General features: G+C 35.2%; 1 protein-coding gene across 2 annotated transcripts in view; it reads right to left on the reverse strand.

Moving 5' to 3' along the window:
• Positions 1–17,913, reverse strand: part of Vdup1 (arrestin family protein Vdup1) — a 217,409-nt gene that overhangs the window by 32,474 nt on the left and 167,022 nt on the right. For both annotated transcript variants that reach the window (XM_089094027.1, XM_089094026.1), the window contains one exon: positions 10,780–10,965. In XM_089094027.1, coding sequence (XP_088950153.1) covers positions 10,780–10,965 — 186 coding nt within the window. The remainder of the gene's footprint in view (positions 1–10,779; positions 10,966–17,913) is intronic.

Genomic DNA, 17,913 nt, shown 5'->3' on the forward strand with positions numbered 1-17,913 from the left:
GAAAATTCATAAGAGAACTTGAACATTTTGAACTTATTAGAGAAAACTCAGAATTAAAATGATGAACCTTATCTTCATGTCGAAGATTCAAAATCAATGTATAACTTTTTCTATCTTCTATGAAAAATTTGGAACAGAACTTTAAATTTTTCATCTCTTTGCAAAAAATCGGAACTGAATTTAAGAAAATTAGAATTAAGTGAAACTTTTTATCTTCACTGCAAAATAATCACAATCATAGTATAACTTTTCCTATCTTCTACAGAAGAATTTGGAACTGAACTTTAAATTTTTTATGTCTTTGAGAAATTATGAACTGAAGTGGAAGGTTTTTTCATTTTCATTGGTAAAATTCAGAATTGAGCTAACTTTTTCTCTTCTTTAAGAAAATTCAGAAGAGAACTTGAACATTTTGCACTTCTTTGAGAAAGCTCTGAATTAAAGTGGAGTTCCTTATCTTCATGTTGAATATTCACAATAAATGTATAACTTTTTCTATCGCCTATGAAAAATTTGGAATAGAACTTTAAATTTTTCATTTCTTTGAGAAAAATCAGAACCGAATTAAAGAAAAGTTATAAATAAAGTGAAACTTTTGATCTTCATTGAAAATAATCACAATCATAGTATTACTTTTTCTTTATTTCATCTAAAAATTTAGAATAGAACTTTAAAATTCTTTATTTCATTGTGGAACTTAAAACTGAAGTGGAAGATTTTTATTTTCTCTGGAGAAATTAGAATTGAAGTGTGTTCTTTGGTAAAGTTCAGAAAAGAACTTTAACTTTTCTTCACTTCGTTGAAAAAATTTTAAATTGAACTAGAACTTTTATCTTCCGTTAAATTATTCAAAAGTATGGTATTACTTTTTCTATCTTCCACCGAAAAATTTAGAATTGAACTTGACATTTCTTTATGTCCTTGTGAAATAATGAACTGAAGTGGAAGGTTTTCATTTTCTCTGGTGAAACTAGAATTGAGTTGTGTTGTTTAGTAAAATTCAGAAGAGAACCTAAACTTTTCTTCACTTCGTTGACAAAATTGTAATTTGAACTAGAGCTTTTAATCTTCCGGGAAAATATTCACAAGTATAGTATTACTTTTTATATCTTCCACCGAAAAATCTAGAATTGAACTTTAAATTTCTTTATGTCTTTGTGAAATAAAGAAACTTAAGTGGAAGATTTTTATTTTCTCTGGAGAAATTAGAATTGAATTGTGTTCTTTGGTAAAATTCCGAAGAGAACATGAACTTTTTTATCTTCTGTGAAAAATTTGGAACAGTATTTTAAATTTGTCATCTCTTCGATAAAATATTCACAGGTATGGTATTACTTTTTCTATCTTCCACCGAAAAATTTAGAATTGAACTTTAAATTTCTTTATGTCTTTGTGAACTATAGAACTGAAGTGGAAGATTTTTATTTTCTCTGGTGAAATTAGAATTGCATTGTATTCTCTGGTAAAATTCAGAAGAGAACTTCAATTTTTCTTCACTTCGTTGAGAAAATTTTAAATTGAACTAGAACTTTTTATCTTCCGCGAAAATATTCACAAGTATGGTATTACTATTACTTGTTTCCATCAAAAAATTTAGGAATAAACTTTAAAGTTACTTCTTTCTTTTTTTAATAAAGAACTGAAGCGGAAGATTTTGATTTTATCTTGTGAAATTAGAATTGAATTGTGTTCTTTGGTAAAATTCAGAAGAGAACTTGAATTTTTCTTCACTTCGTTGAGAAAATTTAAAATTGAACTAGAACTTTTTATCTTCTGGGAAAATATTCACAAGTATGGTATTACTTTTTCTATCTTCCACCCAAAAATTTAGAATTGAACTCTAAATTTCTTTTATGTCTTTGTGAGATAAAGAACTGAATTGTAAGATTTTTGTTTTCTCTGGAGAAATTAGAATTGAATTTTGTTCTTTGGTAAAATTCCGAAGAGAACTTGAACTTTTTTATCTTCTGTGAAAAATTTGTAACAATATTTTAAATTTTTAATCTCTTCGAGAAAATATTCACAAGTATGGTATTACTTTTTCTATCTTCCACTAAAAAATTTAGAATTGAACTTTAAATTTCTTTATGTCTTTGTGAAATCAAAAACTTAAGTGGACGTTTTTTATTTTCTCTGGTGACATTAGACTTGACGTGTGTTCTTTGGTAAAATTCAGAAGAGAACTTGAATTCTTCTTCACTTCTTTCAGAAAATTTTGAATTGAACTAGAACTTTTTATCTTCCGGGAAAATATTCAACAGTATGGTATTGCTTTTCCTATCTTCGATAGAAAAATTTAGAAATGAAATCTAAATTTCTTTATGTCTCTGTAAAATAAAGAACTTAAGTATAAGATTTTTGTTTTCTCTGGAGAAGTTTGAATTGAATTGTGTTCTCTGGTAAAATTCAATAGTAAACTTGAACTTTTCTTCACTTCGTTGAGAAAATTTTAAATTGAACTAGAACTTTTTATCTTCCGTGAAAATATTCACACGTATGGTATTACTTTTTCTATCTTCCACCGAAAAATTTAGAATTGAACTTTAAATTTCTTTATGTCATTGTAAAATAAAGAACTGAAGTGGAAGATTTTTATTTTCTCTGGTGAAATTAGAATTAAATTGTGTTCTTTGGTAAAATTCAGAAGAGAACTTGAATTCTTCTTCACTTCGTTGGGAAAATTCTAAATTGAACTAGAACTTTTTATCTTCCGGGAAAATATTCAGAAGTATGGTATTACTTTTTCTATCTTCCACTGAAAAATTTAGAATTGAACTTTAAATTTCTTTATGTCTTTGTTAAATAAAGAACTCAAGTTGAATATATTGATTGTCTCTTGATAAATTAAAATTGAATTGTGTTCTTTTGTAAAATTCATTTATGGGCTTTAACTGTTCTTCACTTCGTTGAGAATATTTTAATTTGAACTAGAAACTCTTATCTTCTAGGAAAATTTTCACAAGTATGGTCTTACTTTTTCTATCTTCCACTGAAAAATTTAGAATTGAACTCTAAATTTCCTTATGTCTTTGTGAAATAAAGAACTGAAGAGGAAGATTTTTGTTTTCTCTGGAGAAATTAGAAATGAATTGTGTTCTTTGGTAAAATTCTGAAGAGAACTTGAACTTTTTATCTTCTGTGAAAAATTTGGAACAGTATTTTAAATTTTTCATCTCTTCGAGACAGATCTGAACTAAAGTGGAAAATTTTTATATTATTTGGAAAAATAGATATGATCAATGACTAATTTCTTTTTAATTGAGAAAATTCAGAAGAGAACTTGAACATTCCTTCACATCGTTGTGAAAATTTTAAATTGAACTTTAAATTTTTTCATCTCTTTGAGAAAAGTCGGAACTGAATTTAAGAAAATTTAGAATTAAAGTGAAACTTTCTATCTTCATAGAAAATAATCACAATCATAGTATAACTTTTACTATCTTCTATTGAAAAATTAGAACTGAACTTTAAATTTTTTATGTCTTTGTGAACTTAAAACTGACGTGGAAGCTTCACCTACGAAATACTAAGAAACCTTAGCTCAGAAAAAATTGAAATATCCAACTATTCATCCCAAACTAGAAGTTTCAGACAACAAACACCTATGAGGGACTAAGAATCCTAGCTCTGAAAAGTCCAAAAAGCAAACTACACCTCCCAAATCATAATTTTCTGAAAGCACACACCTATGAAAGGCTAAGAGATCTAGCTCAGAAAAGTCAAAAATAGCAAACCACTCATTCCCAAATCATAGGTTTCAGTCAACACACACCTACGAAAGGCTATAAAATCCAGCTCAGAAAGGTGAAGAAATAGCAACCCACACATCCCAAATCATAGGTTTCAGACACCAAATACCAACGAAAGACTAACAAATCTGGTTATAAAAAAGTCTGAAATAGCAAATTGCATACCTTAAATCATAAGTTTCAGCCAACTCACACCTCTGGAATACTAAGAAACCATAGCTCAGAAAAGCTTGAAATAGCAAACTATTCATCCCAAACTATAGGTTTCAAACAACAGACACCTATCAGGGACTAAGAATCCTAGCTCTGAAAAGTCTAAAAAGCAAACTATAGACCCCAAATCATAATTTTCTGACAGCACACACCTATGAAAGGCTAAGAAACCTAGCTCAGAAAAGTCAAAAATAGCAAATTAAGCATCCCAAATCATAGGTTTCAGACAACACATACCTATGAAAGGCTAAGAAATCCAGCTCAGAAAAGTCAAAAATAGCAACCCACCAATCCCAAATCATTGGTTTTAGACAACACACATCAACAAAGCACTAAGAAATCTAGCTTGGAAAAGCCCGAAATAGTAATTTACATATCCCAAATCATAAGTTTCAGACAACATTCACCTACGAAATACTATGAAACCTTAGCTCAGAAAAGCATGAAATAGCAAATTACACACCTCAAATCATAAGTTTCGGACAACACACACGCACGAAATATTAGGAAACCTTAACTCAGAAAAGCCTGAAATAGAAAACTACTCATCTCAAACTATAGGTTTCAGACAACAAACATCTATGAGAGACTATGAATCCTAGCTCTGAAAATTCCAAAAAGCAAACTACAAATCCCAAATCATAGGTTTCAGACAACACACACCAACGAAAGACTAAGAACCTTATATCCTAAATAATAGGTTTCAGTCAAAACACACAAACAAAAGACTAAGAAATATAACTTAGAAAAGCCCGAAATAGTAATTTACATATCCCAAATCATAAGTTTCAGACAACATTCACCTACGAAATACTATGAAACCTTAGCTCAGAAAGGTCTGAAATAGCAAATTAGACACCTCAAGTCATAAGTTTCAGACAACACACACCTATGAAATACTAAGAAACCTTAGCTCAGAAAAGCCTGAAATAGAAAACTACTCATCCCAAACTATATGTTTCAGACAAAAAACACCTATGAGGGACTAAGAATCCTAGCTCTGAAAAGTCCAAAAAGCAAAACTACAAATCCCAAATCATAGGTTTCAGACAACACACACCAACGAAAGACTAAGAAATCTAGCTTGGAAAAGCCCGAAATAGTAATTTACATATCCCAAATCATAAGTTTCAGTCAACACACACCCACGAAAGTTTAAGAAATTCAGCTCTGAAAATTCAAAAAGAAAACTATTCATCCCAACCTATATGTTTCAGACAACAAACACCTATGAAAGGCTAAGAAATCTAGCTCAGAAAAGTCAAAAATAGTAATTTATATATCCCAAATCATAAGTTTATGACAACACACACCTATGAAAGGCTAAGAAACCTAGCTCAGAAAAGTCAAAAATAGCAAACTACTCATCCCAAACTATAGGTTTCAGACACCAAACACCTATGAGGGACTAAGAAATCTAGCTCAAAAAAGCCCGAAATAGTAATTTACATATCCCAAATCATAATTTTCTGACAACATTCACCCTACGATATACTAGGAAAGCCTAGCTAATAAAATTCTTAAACAGCAAACTACTCATCCCAAACTAGAAGTTTCAGACAACAAACACCTATGAGTGACTAAGAAAACTGGCTCAGAAAAGCCCGGAATAGTAATTTACATATCACAAATCATAATTTTCTGACAACATTCACCTACAATATACTAGTAAAGCCTAGCTCATAAAAGTCTGAAATAGCAAACTACTCATCCCAAACTAGAAGTTTCAGACAACAAACACCTATGAGAGACTAAGAATCCTGGCTCTGAAAAGTCAAAATAGCAAACTACACATCCCAAATCATAATTTTCTGACAACACACACCTATGAAAGGATATGAAATCCAGCTCAGAATAGTCAAAATAGCAAACCACCCATCCCAAATCATAGGTTTCAGACAACACATACCTATGAAAGACTAATAAATCCAGCTCACAAAAGTCAAAAATAGCAACCCATACACCCCAAAACATCGGTTTCAGACACCATACATCACCGAACGCCGGGGCCCGGGGGGGGCCTTGGTGGGTCGGGGGGGGGGGGTGGGCGCCGGGGTAACGTTGGGGTACCGGGGGGTTCGTTCTGTTTTGGGTTTTGGGGATGGGAACCCTTTGGATCGGGGTAGGGCGATCGGGGCCCTTTGGGGTTGGGGTAGAGGACCTCACGACACTGTTCAAATAGAACTTGTTTACTATAACGACCACACTCAAAACCTCTTCTAAAACCTTTTCTAAAATCATCTTTTAAAATATCTCTAACTGTTTCGCCGAAATAATTCCCTAAAATGTCTAAAACTGTTTCAGCCAAATAATCCCCTAAAAGTAATCTCAGCGTGTTCCTTTTGCTTTTGGCATCTCTGTGCATTCACATTTCAAATTTCTAGGAAACCCTGTCCTAAGTTAATCTCTTCATCTCATAAATTTTCCTAGCTACACTATTAAGGTTTCGTTAGAATATCAATCTATCTCTCCGACTTAAAGCTCAGTGAAGCCGTATTTAAAAATAGAATTTTTATCTCTTTAGACTCTCGTATAATTCCAAGATAACAAGTCATGTCATTTCTAACTCCTGACACTAAACATCAATGAAGCCCTATTTAAAAATAGAATATTAATTTTTCTCTCTGACCTAAAGAACGTTTATCTCTCAGACCTAGGAATAAAGACAGCCATAATGTTTCTTAATTCCCCCATCATGAATCAATATATTCCCCTAGCGATTATGTAAATCAAGTTCTCAAGTTAGGTTAGCCTAAAGATCAAAGAAGCCATGATTGTTTCTTAATTCCCCAGTCGTGGACCAATAATTCCCCAACCGATTATATAAATCAATTTCTCAGGTTAGGTTAGCCAAACAATCTCATAACATTCGCGTCGAGCATGTACATTCTCACTGACAAAAACCATAAAATAGGAACATAAATTGCTGTTGACATCCATAAATGTGAGAAAGTTCCTGTTTTTTCATTCTCACTGACAAAAAGCATAAAACAGACATGAATTGCTGTTGACATCCATGAAAAACATCAAATAAATTGACCAACACACATAACCATCCATGAAAACAGACATAAATGTGAGAAAATTCATGGTTTTTCAAGTGAGAAAATTCCTGTTTTTTCATTCTCAGTGAGAAAACCATAAACCACGTGGTTCGCGTCGCGCTGGTACCCCCCCCCTTCTACTAACTACACAACTATGTATTACCTGACAAAAAAAAGGAAAAATCTGAAATTCAACTTAGTGAGAAATATTTCCATAAGCAATAAGCAGGTACGTAGTTTCTTGATAATAAGGTATCAAATATAGAAAGAGAACGCTAATTTTAGACGACCTGCCCCAAATTTGACCCATGATGAAAGGAGACTTGCTAGAACAATTTTTAGACTCAGAACAGGACATTCGAAAACAAATGCGATCCTCAGAGGGCAAGCACTACACCAAATTGTGATATTTGTGGTGTTTCTGATTATCAAGTTGGGTTCAGAACCAATGTTGGTTGTAGTCAAGCACATAGTTAGCTTAGTCAGCTGTTCGTCTCTGCAAAAATGCGAAAGATGCCAATTTTGTGTGTCTCGATTGATATCTCGGACGCTTTTTGTAACACTAGATAATTACAAGTACTTCGCTGCATAGTTAAAGCAGGAGTTAATTCTATCGTAGTAAAAGTTCAACAATATTGGTATTCCAATTAGTTGGTTCGGTTAAAATGGATGTGTGATATATCCAAACCTATCTCAGTAAAGAAGGGAGTCAGGCAAGGTGATGTGCTGTCTCCACATATTTTCAAAACTGTGCTTGCGGACTGTTTGCGAATGCTGTCTCCTACTGTGTTTTTAGAAAATACTGCTGTTAGTCACATTGCATATGCTGATGATGTACCGCTGGTTAGTCATGCCTCACAAAAAATTTAAATTTTCCCATTAATGCTTTGAGTATAACTTGGCTCTCTATAAATGCTTAAAAATATGAGTTTCTGTATTTTAACACTTCTAAGCTAGATCCTCCTTTACATGTGGGTACAATACTACTCAATTGTGTCTCAAAGATGAAATTGCTTGGGATTAGTTTTTCTGATACACTTTTGACTACATGCCCGTCTCTGGTTACTAGTGCTCTGCAGTGTATTCACTTCTCATATGGTAAAATCTCGCCTAATAGAGGGAGGTACAGCCGCCGAGGCTTATGTAAACTTTACCATAGTTTTTGTTCTCCTACAATTCTTTTCTTTCCTGATTGCAGCCTTTAATGAGCAAAAAAGACCGTCTTCAGCTAAGGAGAGGCTATTTTAAATAATGTAAATTCCTGCTATATTTACCAAGGTGGTACAGAAATCACAAGATTATTTCTCATTTTGGACTTATCGACCCTCTAGTGCTGTTTGACAACATCGCTAAGGACCTGAGGACCAATACTCCAAGGAACCCCCTCCCTTATTTTTTTCCAGATTAGATATTTATAAATATTGTTATGTTATTTATGTTGTGCTTTCTTATTATTTCCTTGTGGATAATATTATTTTGTTTTTTCTTTTTTATTCCGCATTTATTTTATATTGCGGGTTATAAATAAACTTACTTACTTACTTACTGATAATGTTAAGCACATTATTTTTGCTTGTTTAAAGCAAGAATTAGCAAGAGTAAAGTTAAGGGATAAATTTGTTAGGAAATTTAATGCTTTTGCATTAAGATTTATTTTATGACATGCCCGAGCCCCTAAGTGGGCTAGGAAGCCCACTCTGTGAAATATCCAGACCAGTTTATAAAGTAAACAGGTTCCGTTCAATTCTGTGATAAGGATGTGATATATTCATAATTTGACAAAAAAGAATAGTGATTAAAGGTGAAAAAAAAAAAAGAATGATGAGAGATGATATGTGCTTATTGATTTTAGATATATTTTTTATTTTGATGTATTATATTCTGAAATGTTTAGATATTGACGAAGTGGATATTGATAAGAGAAAAAAATATTGTGTAGAAATAACGCAGTTAAGAGACAAACATGTATTTGGTGAATTTAGAAGTGAAAGAAGACAATAGTGGAAATAGTTGCATATCCTCTCAGTACGAGATCTTCTGTCAAACCCGTTTACTACGGCCCTATTTTCTTTACCTTTTTGTTAAAAAGCATAGGAAAGTAACAAAGGATGGAAACCAAATCCATGCAGGGGAGGAATCCTCACTGATGTTGAATATATGAAATTACGAATTCTCTTACCTATTGATGCTTGTTTTGTTTGTACCACCGATACCGAGCAATGTGGAAATTTAAAATCGTTAGTAATATTTCTATTTGTTCTTCCTTTCTCCAACTTGATTATGAGGTTTTCTTAGTGCACTAAAATCACGAAGATGGACAGATGCAAGAAGCTTAAAATGCAAGGATTGCACAAAATCCTGTAAATAAAATACGGTCTGAAGCGGGCCCAAGAAAGGTAACCGATGCATTCGCGGGGATGAGCAGGTACTGCACAAGAAAAGTGTTAATGCTTCATCTACCGCTGGAAAGAGAGGAGAAGGGGTTGAAGGTACTCAACTAGGTGTGGACTTCTCTTACGAAGACACGATTTAATCTTGATTTACAATTGACGTTCTTTTTGTATCTTTTGGTAATTGGACTCTTAGGCAATTAAGTACTGTCTTCAGTACTTTTGCTTTTTTTTACATCCCAACTCTCAAACCCCTTTCTATTTTCATTGAGCGAATCCAGCATTAGATTCCAGAATCTGAATGAAAATGAAGACCATTCAATGAAGACCAATGAAGATGTCAATAAAGGTCTATTGTAAAATCTAGCCCTGCATGAATTGGCAGAAAAGAAAAAAAAGAACCTTGAAAGATAGAGATAGAGTGAAAAAAAAAGATTATTTGGAATTTATACCAATCGATTTTAATATTAAGTGATTACTTTGAATAGCCCTTAGTTTAGAGCATTTCTTAAAATGGCTCGGCTCGAGTGACTAAAATCATATGTCAGAGTTCAGGTCAAATAAAACCTAGAGCCCAAATCTTAGGATTGCGTCCTGCAGTCTCTTCAAGTTGTTCCGAATCTCAGATAGGCTCCACTTAGGTTGATCATATTGAATTCAGAATCCGAAGTTGTAAAACTCTGGCTAAATGTATTGATACAGGTAGTTACGATCATTTCCTGAACATATTTAATGGGCATATGCGCGTTTAAACAAGAGCTTTATGTTAGATGGGTGCCATTTTTGCCCTCACTGAAGTTGGGATAACGACTTATTTGTCTGCCTATAATATAGGTGTGTTTTTTTTTATTGATAAATAACTATTAATCAGATGAGACACCCCTGATTAAAAAGTGTAGATAATGAATCAAAGTGGTGACACCAACGAATTCAGAAGCCGTTTTTGTCTTCGGAGAAGTCTATGAGGACCATACTTTCAGCATAAGGGTGGAAAAATTGATGTATACTGCCTTTTTGAAGGAAACATACTCGACCTTAACTATTACACAAACGAGTTGATTGAAGAAATTAAGAAGGAATGAATTAACGACTTAAGATAAATGCAGGCAATTTTATACAAAGGAAAGCATTGACCTGCCAGGACAGTCCACTAGCACTGATCTATGAAATGATTAAAATTAACCAACAAGACTTAGGTTGCTCGGACTTGAGATTGGAGTATACCACCGATTTCATGGCTAAATGGAGGATTTGAGCCAAATTTTATATGACTTTTAACTTTTAACCGACAATACAAAAGCTTGACTTAGTAATGGACACCAAGAAAATTCGAAGCGAAAGGCATATCCCTAAAAAAACAAAACTGAAACAAAAAATACTTACAAAAATATCATATTGTATCCTAATTAAATGGCACCCTCTTAGATTTGTAGGGGGTAAAGGGGGGACATAAAGCTGCTCGTTCTTCCAGTCGTCCGTTTCATTAGGTTTAATTTTGCCCCGAGTCAGGGCGGCAAGCTCTCTGAGTTCTGTTTGTACAACGCGATTCCTTGCCATGTACTGGATTGTCTAAAAGAGAAAACAATTTTTCTATTGAGATCTTGTATGACCTACTGACGCATTGCACTTTATTTAAATTTGCTTTAAATAAAATTAAGTAACGATCTTGCCGCGCCAATGTGGCGTTTTCGGCCATTTTGTGGCACAACACATCAATTTTGGTCTAGAGGAAGCCAAAATGCTTTGAGGTGAAAATTCTTCGATAGAAAATCAATAGTGATAACGCTACCAAAGATATGAGCAGTCCATACAAATCAAAAGTCAATACAAACTGGTTACTCCGAAGTCAAGAAAAGCTACTAACTTTAAATAAGTATGGCGTCCTTTGATAGCTGTTGTATAACGCTTATTGCAGCACGAGTTTTAAAATGAACCAGAGTAACGAGGCTATCAATCTAGCGTAAGCAAGAGATAATTTGCTGAAAATTGCTCACTTTATAAATATTTGAGAGTAATATCCTTCATTTCAGTTGTTTTAGGCCTATTATTAAATGCTCGTCAGAAGTTCTTAGGTGTTGGATTTTGGATACAAACTTGAGTTAAAACAGGACTATTAATACACATTATGAGATCATCGATCCTAGACGTGTTGTATAATCTTTTTTCTTGGTCCATCCCAGAAATTTTAAGAATCATTTGTCAAGCCAAAAAGAAGCCGGTAAAGGAACCTGACGTAATGATGAAGATTCATCGTGGGCACCGGTCCTTGGAATGTATTTGCCAACTTATTTCGGGTTCAAATAAAAGCAGAATTGCCAATCTTGACTGAATCAGTCTTTTAATACCTCCATGTTTGTTGTTTTAAACTGTTGGCAAACATTTTTGTTCTTGTAGGTAAAGGTAGTCTACTCAGGGTGTCTCACATAAAGTTTTATAAGTCATTACGTGAAAACCATGCATTAGACCAAGAAAATTCCCTTCGAATGTTGATGGGTCTTTGTGGCCTAAGATAAAAATCCGACTCATATTGGGCTAAAATACCCTCTTCACGAGGAAGGGACTGTCATTTTTATCCTAGAGGCGAAAAGCAAGTTTTAGATGTTAAAATGTATGTTGAGATTTATTGAATAAAAAAATCATCACATAAAACCAGCAAACCCCTGACAGTATGGTAAATGAGTGCTAAAATTTTTAGTACTTATGAAGTTAGAGTTAGCACACGGAAAATTACAAATATGATTTTTTATAATTTTTTTTTAAGGGGAAGTACTTAGGGCCTACTGATTTTAGAAAAATTTATCATTAAACCCAGTGGTGTCAATTCATATTTGTGGATTGGTGCGCTGGATTTGGGATTCTTTGTCCGAGAGGGCGAGGGTTCGAATCCTAGTGTATCCAATTATTTGATTTGGGGCGGGGGTCAGTGGTGTGACTCTATAAGCTCAGCCAGAGTCAACCCAGCTCTAAATGGGTACCTGGAGAAATCTGGGGAAGGTAAACAGGAAGGGTGTGTGAAAGTATAGGGTGGTTGGCCCCCAACCCCATTGCACTTCCTGGCTGAAGGTCCAAGAAATGGGAGATCAGCACCCCCGGTAGGGACCGTAAAGTCCAATGCCGTATTCTTTACCTTACCTTTATGATACTTCTTAGCCTAAGAAATGCTATGGACAATTTGAAACAGGTTTCTGTCCACTGGTATTGGCTTATTGGGAAGACTTTTGTTTGGTGCTCTTTCTGAGAAAATCTGTTTTTCTTTTTCTTTTTTTGTCTGGCTAATGGCAACTTTGATCATGGGCGTAATTCTGGCAAAAAGAAATTAAATAAAAACTGTTATAAATTATTGTCTCTCAAATGAATCATTTCAAGATTGAACAGATGCTTCTCTTGTTCAAAGCATTGGCATTTGAAGAATGATCCAATTTCAGAAGCTAATTTGGTGTATCTGAAATGAAATTATTAATTAATCAAAGTAAAAACAGTTTTATTGCTTAAGAAGACTACGAGGATATTACAGCCCTCTAATATCTGAAGAGGGCAAGGACCCTAAGGGGATTAACCTACCAGGCCTGATACAACTTCTATCCTAAGCTTTTTGACAAACAGTTTCTGCCTGTTTTGCTACTTGTTTTATCCTAGAGATCCCTCTGCTCCTTTTTGTAATCCTATACGAAAAAGTGTCCATTTTGAATATTGTCGTTTATTAATAACACATTTATAATCTCTTTCAAAATGTAATTTCTTACAATGTATGCCCGTGCTACCTTTTCTTTCCAGGGTAGTGCACTTATTTTACAAATAAAATTTACAATCAAATTTTTAATTCGAGAAAACCACGAAGCTTTAAATATACCTTTGTATCTTCATCAACGATAATACGCCTTTGTACCTACAAATTTGGGAAGGAACCATAATATACACACACACACACATATATATATATATATATATATATATATATATATATATATATATATATATATATATATATATATATATATATATATATATATATATATATATATATATATATATATATATATATATATATATATATATATATATATATATATATTTATATATACTATCTTTATAAACGAGCAATAATTGTATATATCTTTATGTATTTTTTCTCAAAAACGGCTCCATATTTTTTCGGGATAATTGGTATCTTGGGATATGCTCGCATAAAAAAAGGATCTAGATAGGTTAGAAGTTTGAGCAAATTCGCTAAGAATCAAAACGTTAAGATTCATCAGAACGTGTCAAAATTGAAATGATAGCGATGAAGATTAGGTTTGGGATTTTGACATGGATAAGGTCATCAATGCCTACCATGCGTTTGTTAAAATAACAAAGGTTCGGCGATATGTATTTCATAATGACGAAAGACAAACCGAGGTAAAACGAACCAAACAAATTGAAAATGATAGCGATGATGGTTGGGTTTTGGATTTTAACATGGATAAGGTCATCAATACCTACTATACCTTTGAGAACTAAAAACCTGGACTAGATAGATCGTTGGAAGAAAAATAGATTTTTGTCCCACCACCTGAACGATTAAAAGAAACAAAGGTTTGGCGATATGTCTATCATAATGACATAAGACAAACCGAAGCAAAAGAAGAAGTTTTTGTCTCACCACCTGTACAATTAAAAGAAACAAAGATGGTCATCAATGCCTGCCATACATTTGAAAATCAAAAACCTGGACTAGATAATCATTTTTTTCTAACAGCGCTAGAGGGTGGCCAGATCAGCATAGAGAGGTGTGTAATGGCTCATTCGAAAGAGAATTAAATTTTTAAGTGCCCTTTTTAAGTGACCAAAAATATTGAAGAGAAAATAACCCCCCTCTCCCTACAGGCCCCCTCCCCCAAACTAGTCCTATAAAAATTTTGAGATAGCCATTTTGTTTTATAGTTCAAAGATCCAATATATATGCTTTTGATGATGAAATGGCTCTCCGTAGTCCCTGGGGAAGGGCTGTATATGGTATTGGGCGGACCTATATCGCGCGTATCGGTATCGCGCGTATTAGTATCGCATGTATCGTATCGGGAATATCGGTATCGGTATCCATTGTTTTTTTTTTTTTGTCATTTTCTAGTCTCATTTTAATGTCCCGGCAAGGTATCATTGTTGCAGCAGCAGCTGCAATCTAGTAAAGAGCGAACCACAGCCCATAGTAACCAAAAGTTAAAAAACGCGTTTTGAAAGAAAACTGCTAAGTGAAAAAAAAATTCCCGTTTGACACTGACTCAGGAATGCAACTATTATTTTGGTTCGTCTTAAAAGTAAAGGTTTATTGCGAAAAGAAATTCAAAAGCTATTTCTCATATCTACGTATTTTGTATAAATTCTGCCATCTGCAAGTGCCATATGACACTAAAATGGTACTCTTTGGGCTATTTTTCAAAGTGTGGCACTAGTAGGCTACCGGAATATCGTTGGCAGATCTGTTATAGCTCATATAAAAGATAGTGCAAATATCTACGTCTTTCATATAAATTCCCCATCATCAAGTTCCAAATGACACTAAAAACGGCACTTTTGGTTTCGTGTCTCAAGTGGAAAAGTTGAGGCTATTGGGCTAGCAGAACTTATAAAAGTGATGTTTAATGACTCATTTTAAAGCTGAACACCTGCAAGAACACCTCCTGAAACTTCCTCCTCCAGTCTAGACCCCGAAGCCGCGCCGAAAACTCGGCGGCGCGCCGCCAAAAAAAAGACGGCGGCGCGCCGCTGAGCTTGGATCAGCGGTGGCGTCACTAATACGCCGCCGCTATTTTGTTTTTTCTCTCTTTTTTGGTTATCGATATCGACCTCCGGGCTTCAACCGTTATCCCGGCTAATCTGTTTCTTAAAGATAAATACTTTCATCTTGGGCTCGCCATGTATATTGGTTCGTAGGAAGGAGCAGATGAAATTTTTCTTGAAACAAAAATTCTACCTTCCACTTTAAAATTCTGTTCATTTTTCTTTCTGATTTTTTTCGGATGAAAAGAGGTAGATAAAAGAGCATTAGGCAATTCAGGATGATATCAAAGGCAGTGCAATAGCGCTGCCTAAGTACAGAACAATGTTGGCAAAATGTATTATTTATTTTTCCATACCAGGGCACTTTGTACCGAAGGAGTTGTTGCATAAACTTCGAAAAGGACTCATTTAATTGAAAATTGAAGTAGCTAGTGCCCTTTTTAATAGTCAGAAGTGATTGGAAGGCAGCTAACACCCCTTCCATGCCCACCATTTCCCCAAACACATCCAATCAAAATTTTAAGATAGCCATTTTGTTCAGAGTAACTGATTTCCAAAGAGAAAATATGTTTTTTGAGGAGGTTACTCCCCCAAAACCCTTAGGGCAAGGGTTTTGTAGTTCTGCCCTGGGGGTATATAAGAACGATGTTGGCACAATAGTAGTATCGTATTAATTACCGCGACGCCTACATGCAATCACACATGAATTGCGCAAGGAAAACCCATGCCTGAGACATTAGACTTACGCGTGAACATTTTAAAAAGATAATCTGCCTTGGAAACAGTTTGATGTGTTCGGGGAAATTACGTTCCTTGGTGTTGATTGACATTTGCAAAAAAGGGGTAATTAGTAATAGGATAATTTTTTAACATGAAATCTCTGAATAAAATATTTTTGGAGCATGTACTTGACGATGGAGAAAAAAGGTTAAGGTGATTAGCAATTACGAGCGGGGATTCCCCACCTGTTCCTAAACATTGCAAAAAAGATAGTCAAATTGCGTATTTAGGTATGGTTTTTTAGGGAAAGCTGTCAAACACCCGATTTGCAAATACTTCAATGTGTTGTCAATTTTGGAGGGAAAATCAAAAATACTCAGAATCGAAAATAAATGGGATCTTCCTCAAGGGGAAGGCTGAGAGGCCCTTCGGTCCCCCATTTCAGAGGGCAGAGGGGGGGGGGTCAATTTTGGAGGGAAAACCAAAAATACTCAGAATCGAAAATAAACGGGATCTTCCTCAAGGGCAAGGCTCAGAGGCCCTTCGTCCCCCCATTTCTGAGGGCAGGGGAGGGGGGGGGGGTCAATTTTGTGGGAAAACCAAAAAAACTCAGAATCAAAAATAAATGGGATCTGCCTCAAGGGCAAGGCTCAGAGGCCCTTCGTTCCCCCATTTCTGAGAGCAGGAGAAGGGGGGGGGGTCAATTTTGGAGGGAAAACCAAAAATACTCAGAATCGAAAATAAACGGGATCTGCCTCAAGGGGAAGGCTCAAAGGCCCTTCTTTCCCCCATTTCTGAGAGCAGGGGAGGGGGGTCAATTTTGAAGGGAAAACCGAAAATACTCAGAATCGAAAATAAACGGGATCTACCTCAAGCGCAAGGCTCAGAGGCCCCTCCGTCCTCCATGTCTGAGGGCAGGGGAAGGGGGGTCAATTTTGGAGGGAAAACCAAAAATACTCAGAATCGAAAATAAAAGGGATCTGCCTCAAGGGCAAGGCTCAGTGGTCCCCTCCTTCCCCCATTTCTGAGGGCAGGGGAGGAGGGGTCAATTTTGGAGGGGAAACAAAAATGCTCAGAATCGAAGATAATTTCCATTCGTCTTAGTTTTTAACGATGCTCCTTATTTCTAGTTGAAAATGCTTATTTTTTAATTTAATTGGGAATGAAAAGTCAAAGTCTAACATAAAGAACAAGATATTTCGGAGGGGGTAGCTAACTTCATATACGGGATAATTTCCATTCGTCTTAGTTTTTAACGATGCTCCTTATTTCTAGTTGAAAATGCTTATTTTTTTAAATTTAATTGGGAATGAAAAGTCAAAGTGCCAGCACCAGCCAGAATGGTTGAAATCCACTAGCTCAGAAGTGGGGTCTTAGTCAAGCAGCCTGAATGGTTGAAATGAACTAGCTCCGAATTGGGGTCTAAGTCGACCAGCCTGAATGGTGAAAATTCACTAGCTCTGACGTGGGGTCCAAGTCAACCAGCCTGAATGGTGGAAATACACTCGCTCAGAATTGGGGTCTTAGTCCACCACCCTGAATGGTGGAAATCCACTAGCTCAGTATTGAGGTCTCAGTCCACCAGCCTGAATGGTGGAAATCCACTAGCTCAGAATTGGGGTCTTAGTCCACCAGCCTGAATGGAGGAAATTCACTAGCTCAGAATTGGGGTCTTAGTCCACCAGCCGGAATTGTTGAAATTCACTAGCTCAGAATTGGGATCTTAGTCAGAGTTCAGATTGGAGCGTTGGGGTCCGACTATCTGGGCTTTATTTGTCAAGACTTGAATGCTAAGCGATGGACATGAGCTCGATTGGGACCCCATTGTGAAAACGGAAAACAAAAAACAAAAAATATATTGTTGGTATGTGTGTAGAGCATAGCATGGTTACCGCTAGGGGCAGCAGTCTAACCGTTGACGGTTTTAGGTATCCGTGAATAAGTTCTAAGGCGAGAGTGGAACTTGGGACAAATTTTTGGAGGTGCCCACAATTCACTAGCTCACACATAGAGACGACACACACAAAGAGACGTCAC

Source organism: Artemia sp. Qi Xiang Cuo, chromosome 9 (assembly GCF_049724085.1).
Source record: "Artemia sp. Qi Xiang Cuo chromosome 9, ASM4972408v1, whole genome shotgun sequence".
NCBI classification, from domain to species: Eukaryota; Metazoa; Arthropoda; class Branchiopoda; order Anostraca; family Artemiidae; genus Artemia; species Artemia sp. Qi Xiang Cuo.